Source organism: Larus michahellis, chromosome 3 (assembly GCF_964199755.1).
Source record: "Larus michahellis chromosome 3, bLarMic1.1, whole genome shotgun sequence".
Taxonomy (NCBI): Eukaryota; Metazoa; Chordata; class Aves; order Charadriiformes; family Laridae; genus Larus; species Larus michahellis.
The window spans coordinates 116,175,645-116,182,373 of record NC_133898.1 but is presented as its reverse complement, the minus strand read 5'-3'; the positions used below and the strand labels follow the sequence as shown (position 1 = coordinate 116,182,373).

At 38.5% G+C, this 6,729-nt stretch overlaps 1 protein-coding gene across 6 annotated transcripts in view; it reads right to left on the bottom strand.

Moving 5' to 3' along the window:
* Positions 1-798: 798 nt before the first annotated feature.
* Positions 799-6,729, bottom strand: part of GREB1 (growth regulating estrogen receptor binding 1) — a 94,837-nt gene continuing 88,906 nt past the window's right edge. For all 6 annotated transcript variants that reach the window (XM_074581862.1, XM_074581866.1, XM_074581863.1 and 3 more), the window contains 3 exons: positions 6,177-6,377; positions 4,413-4,551; positions 799-2,543 (listed from right to left, as the gene is read on the bottom strand). In XM_074581862.1, coding sequence (XP_074437963.1) covers positions 2,380-2,543; positions 4,413-4,551; positions 6,177-6,377 — 504 coding nt within the window. In that variant the 3' untranslated portion in view covers positions 799-2,379. The remainder of the gene's footprint in view (positions 2,544-4,412; positions 4,552-6,176; positions 6,378-6,729) is intronic.

The following is a 6,729-nucleotide window of genomic DNA, read 5'->3' as shown; positions in this document are numbered from 1 at the left end:
CATCCACCATTACATTTTTGGCATCCTGTGAACAAAATGCCATATTTTACTACCATGTTGAGTACCTACCTGGTCGTATGATGGGAATTAACTGCATTTTGGTCACATAGTAAGTGCATGTCTGGTCTTATAACAGGATGTGCTCCATCAGACAATGGGCCATGCAACACCATATGCAATTGCTTACGCATATACTCCATGATGGAGAAGGATTGCACTTGGTCACACGATAGACATACGGCTGGTGAGGCCATGTCCTGAGACTCCTGTGCTGTAGACAGGATACAGTTGGTAACTCACGAACAACAGGTTAATGATGAAACAACACTGAGGAGTATGATGGTTTCAGCCCACTAGCAGCTGAATTTCATCAAAGTTTTGAAGACTTCCTGGCAAAAGAGAATGTTAAGAAAGTATGTGATTTATTATTATTTATATGTTATTATATACTTTAGGCCTTTTTTCAGTTTCTTGGAGAAAATGGATGTCTAAAGACTTGCGAAGCAAATCATAGGTCTAAAACACAGGGAAAGTTTACAGACGCTTGGTATAAGTTGTTTAGGTATTTGGTTACAGGAAAGGAGATTTCAGCCCACTGTCTTTCGTTCTGAGTTCTTGTAAATAGTCTATACCTTTGAGGCTGCATTATGCTTTAGGCCATCAAGCAGTATTGTATTTTCTCTTGATCAGTTCAGGGCATTCCTTAATTATATTAACTGCTTTCCACCCAACCCTTTTCTTTTTTCCCCACAAAACTGTACTTGCTGGTGCTACACATCACCAAGACAGGTGTCCATGCAGCTTGAACTTTATTTGTAAAGGATGAATTAGACATGAATGTCACACTTGTTTTAAAAAGTTTAAATTAACTAACCAACTGGTGAAAACTGAACAGGTAATAATATTTACATAGGACAATGCCCGCCTTCCTTCACAAAACTTAAACACAGTGAATTCTCACTCTGAAACAAGGACAATGAAATAGAGAAACACACTGATTTCTAGCAGTTATCTTGTAAATAGCAATCTAAGTCTCTCAAACTTGCTGAACTTACCTTTCCCCTGTAAATGAACCTAAATTAGCTCTTTGGCACAGTCATACTGATGTGTCCAGTTCAAGGTCAGTACTGTTATGGTCTCAGCCACCCAATGGCATTTCATCAGTGTAAAATCAATGATCCTCCCATTGCTGTATCCAGCAAGAAAGGACTGCCCAAAGATAAGGTATCTTCTCACAATGTCTATACTCATCCTTCCTGCACCTGGACTTAAGTGAAATTAACACTGATTCTATAAACAAACATGAAGTTTGCAACTCAGAATAAAACCTAGACAAAGACCATGATCACCGATTTCACATTTAGAGTGTACAAAATACTGTGACGCCTGGTGCCATTCTAGAACACGTTTTTAGGTTTCCACCTGAATTTCTCAGATGTAGTCTCCATTTTCTCACTCTTTTGAAGCACCTTGGCAAGAAAATATCCCCAGAAAGTGTATTGAGAGTGTTTCAGAACTGCTGAAGATGAGAAGAACTCTCATCTGCTGTCTTGAGTGCACTGAGCTCTGCTTGAAGTCTGCAGCCAGTGCAACAATTTAATCAGAAACCAGAAAATGCCACTGTTCTAGATGTAATAAGTCACTTTCAGGTCAGTGTCACCATTTGGTCTCTTCAGTTACTCAAGGTCATTTCAATTTCAGGTTTAAATGTTCAGATCTCATTTTAAAATCTACTTTCTTGACTCTCTTCCTTATGCTAATAAAACCAGAGGTAAAATTATGCATCTATCCCAAGAGTCCTGTATGGTAAAACTATCCAGTGTGGCACCTGTTCCAAAAATTAAGGCTCCAACTGAGTTCCCACTATTAAAGAAATATACTTTACAAATCTTCATATAAAAAGCCTACCTGAATCAATCAGTAGCAGTATACTACAAAACTGTAACAATTCCTCTTGCCTTGTGCCAACTGTTAGATAAATAACACTTGTAAAACAAAATCTGCTCCTAAATTTACATTTCCTATTTCTGGAATGTACAAAAAGTTTTCTAAAGCTCTTGCTTATGAACTTGCATGTGGTCTTTTGTGTCAGAGAAGAAGTGCACTCATAGACCTCCTCCAAAGTGATTTCCGCCATGCGGAGTAGTAAACTTCTGCATTTCTCCCAGGAGTTAGGAATAACTTCTGTCAGACAATCAAATTTGAAAAGTCATTTCAGTGTTTGGAAATATGAGTGTAAATTTGCTGATTAGATATCATTCTAATGAACAATGGAAAACAGTCCTGCTTCTGTTCAGAAAGCAGAGCCTCTCAAAAATAATTTCATGAGATGGTGGCAATTAGTCTTTTGTTTCATTTAGGAAATGAGTCTCCTTTCAATTAAATATGTCGTCCAGTCAGGAAGAAAAGTGGTCTGTCTTCTTTTGCATTGGCAGTCTGGAATTCATCCCGCAGTCGGAACTGCCATTCATCTTCCAGTTCTAGCCGGACAACAGTCTGGCGAAGAGAATTGCGATCTTGACAAATCACGCACAAGGTGGCACCTAAGCAAACAGTTAAAAAGAAACCCACATGAGTATCCCCTTTGTTCTCAGATCACTCAGCTCCCACCACCCCTTAGCATCTAGAACCCCACCACTTTCGCAACAGGAGTTACGAATGGGCTTGGGAGAAAATTAAGACGCTCATGTAGGACTGAGGAAAATTGTGTTCAGCTCCCTATTTATTAGGATCTTCTTGTGTAACTTGAGGTAGCTAATATTCATCTAGTAAACAGGAGTACAATACATTCCCTACTCTTTAGGGTAAGGAAGGGTAAAACTGTCAGGTCTAAGGAGGGGGTGATGGGTCCTGGCAGAAAACAAGATAGAGCCCTACATCCTTTACTGTTCCAGGCCTACTCCTCATTACCTTGTTGAGTGAAATCCCCACTCAGCAAAACACTTACACCACAAGTCAGTCACCACGATGGCTGACTAAGCTCTTTGTGCTTTGCTGATTAGAAGTGGTTGAAACACGTCCTTAGAACTAAGCACAAACTTTAGCGCTTTTCAGCTTGGTAAACTAATGTGCTGGCAAAGAAGAATCTGGTCTGTGTGGCTATGGACACAGGCAAATCCGGAATGACAAAGTAAGAAATATCATATTTAAGTAAACAGTATCAACTGTCTTAACTGGCATGCTGATACCATTTTAACTTGCATGCATGATTTCCTGGCTTCTGAGAAAAGTGCTCAATTAAGAGGAAATAATTACCTCGCCAGCATTCAATAACCTGAACGAGAGATGGTGAGGTAAGTGGAAATGCCCAAGACAAAATAAACTTGAGAATATAATAAAAAGAAACAGGACAGACAGTCATGTGGTGTTTAATGCTCATGTGGCTGGTAAGAAGGTCAAGTAGACTGCCAGAGGAGATGGAGAAAACCCAAAACAAATACACTTTGTGCTACATTCTATAAAAATTGGCTGGTTTATGCAAAATGAAACTGATTGATAGCCTCTGATCACTCAAAAAATGCAGAACAAAAGCACTGCTTTCATTTGCAGTTACTCTGATAGCCTTGTTCGAGAAACTAGAGGCTGATTAAAATGTGGACACTGCTCCAGAATGAGCACAGGCACTGGCACTCATGCAGCTTCAGTGGCACGTGCTGGTAAAACCACACTATAACCCAATTTGAGCTTTGCTACACATACCTACATGAAACTGTATTAACTGCAAGAAAAAACACAGCAGTTCATAACAACTCTGCCTGTTTCAAGAAGGCATTTGCCACGGTGTTCTTCCTTCAGTGACAGTTAGAGCTGTGAGTGAAACAAATCCCCAGAGTGCTAAATGCCTAACATAGTAGCAGGCCAATCCAAAAGAAGTTTGCAGTGTGACTGCCTGCAATACAAATGGAAGCTATTTGTCTCCACTGCTATCCACTATTGTAAGTACTACATGGAGAAACTGGTTATTAGGAATAAATTTTAAATGAGACAGCTTCTATTTTCAAGGATAGTAAATGGATTTTGATGGAGGCTTGTTCATCACACATTTTCTATTGAAAATTAGAAAATCTGCAAGAATACAATAGGTAAATATATCATACATAAACCTTACAAACTCAGTTTTCAAACCTAAAGTAAGAACTTAGCATATACACTAGGTACAATGATATAGAGCCACATTCCTCCCCACTTAGAAATCTGCAGAACTTATAGCACTGTTATGTACCAGTTTACTACAGTACAGAGCCATCATCATCAAGCATCAAAGATGGGTGGGACATGTAAAGACAAATATGAACTCATGCATATACATATATATATATGCATGTATATTTTCATATAAAAGATATTTTTCCCCAGGTTCTCAGAGACCAGGTCACATAAACCAGGTCTGTAACAGAATAATTGCAGCTCACCTTTAAGAAAATGAAACTTCTTCAAAAAGCTAGCTACAACAAAGGAGTCACAGAGGTATAGCAGGAGACCACTGAAGGTCAAACCAGAGGAACTGATATTCAGAGAGTGAGGCCGAGAACTCACGTAGCAAACTGCAATCTGATTGGGAGAGGGGAAAAAGAATATTAACATTTTTCATGCTTCTATATAAAGCTAAGGCTTGATATCAAGCTTTCAATATTTGCACCTGATTAAAATTCAGACTTGCTGTCCAACTCCAAATATCGTGATCTTTATAGTTGCTTCCTAAACATCCCTCTACTTATTAAAAATCTACATAAAAGTACTATTCCTAACTATGTATTATTCATTACTATTAATTACTATTATTATCATGAGATTTAGATATGATAGGGTTTGAAAGCTGTAGTAACAATAGCTCCCCACAACCATAACATTGTGACCTGCCCAGCACAGTTTATCTACACTTAAGTATATATAGTAACTGTGCAGTCAGACATGAAAAGAACCCTTTAGAAATGCCTAATTTCATTTACATTATGATAGGATTACAATCAGTAGAGTTGTGCATGTACATAAATACGCGAGGTTTCTTCCTGTATAGTTTGGTTTTATGGCTACTCCCCAAATCTGCTAGGAACCGGGAATATTTACAGCACTCTTTCAGGATTTATAAATTAAAATTAAGGAATCTTCCACACAAGGCTTTGTTTCTAAACTGCTATTGTACTACTTAGCTGGGGCAGACCCTCATCTGGCATAAATCAGCATCATTTAGTGGAAGAAGGACGACCCACAGCAACTGCGACTCTGGCCCAGGATGCCTATATTGATGCATATTCCTTCTGTCTTACTGTATCATATTCCAGCTCTGGTAACAATTCCAGACCTGAAGTGAACTCATTTCATGTGCTGAATGGGCTAGAGCTGAAAGGATGCAATGGATGAAGACAGTAACAGTACAGTGCCCCTCCACAGAGATTGTTTTTCCAAACATGGTGGGAACATAGACCTGTAAAAGCTCAGCCAGAAAGGAAATTAAAAGATATAGCTCAAAATGTTCTGGGAGCAGCATATATGGGAAGGTCATTACACAGCTGTTTTGGTGAAGAAGTTCAGTAAATCCAGCAAGACTGAATTTCATTTAGTATTCAAGTCAGGCAAAAAGGCAAAAACAGTTTCTCTCTCCTGAACACCACCACCTTAGTACCACACTTCTATGTGACCCACATTTGAGTTTAAGTATGACCTTGCCTTTAGATCCAAACTCATCAGGGAGAGCCAACAGCTCCTGAGATCTAGTGCCAGCTCCTCCCATTCTGGCTGTTCTCTTGGGATTTGCTTCTCTGCCTCAGGTTATCAGTCAAAAGTGAAGCAAAACAATATTTTGAAGTGCTTTTTAAGGCCTAACTAGCATTTGTAAAGCACTCTTGTGGAAGAAATTTGATGTAGGAAGGGACAAATTATAGCAGTCTGAGAGAACAGTTCTTAAAGAAAAATGTGCTCTGTGTTAATTCAGAATCTAATATAATGCACAGAATGCATTAGTATTTAGGACAACTTTACTATTGTTCTCCATGTACTGTTTTTGAAGCCTCTAATAATACCTCTGTGGGACTAAAAATTTGATTTTAACATTCTAGGGATCTAATACCTTATTCTTCAAAGGCTGTGTAACTATTATTAAGGACTGCATCAATGAACTCATTCAAAACATAGCCTATACACTTCTAGAGCTGCTTGCAGATCATTTTGTTCAATACCTGTGGTCCTAAGTTAAGGTAACAGTCCACAGACAGCACTGGATGGCTGTAATTCTTCAGCGAGAGAGGGAAGAAGCGATGGCTGTGATACTGGAGGTATTTTTCAAGGAGCAACTGAGCGGGTGCTGCCAAGAAGGTATGCTTGCTGTCAGGAGCACAAATGTACTGAGCAGGTGAGACTGAAACTGGAGTGTCCGATACCTATGAGGAAAAATATTTCTGGTACAGATCAATCCTGATCAATCAAGTTGTACTTATCTGAATTTTGGTTTGTATAAAATATATCTCTATGCTATAACTCTAGGATTTATATAAGAAACAAAGCCATTCAGCCAAAAGTATCTGCTACAAAAAAAGTCTCCGAGTTTCACAGAATTATATTTGTATTTATAGACCCTTCGGGATTTGTTGTTTAAACCTAAAGGTTTTATGAAGATGAGCAATTCAATAGCTGTAGATAAAAAACTCATAGTGAATGGTTACCTGGATTGTAAAGAGACACATTAGGTGTTTTTAAAAATTTTAAAGGAAAATTATTATGGAAAGGTGCATT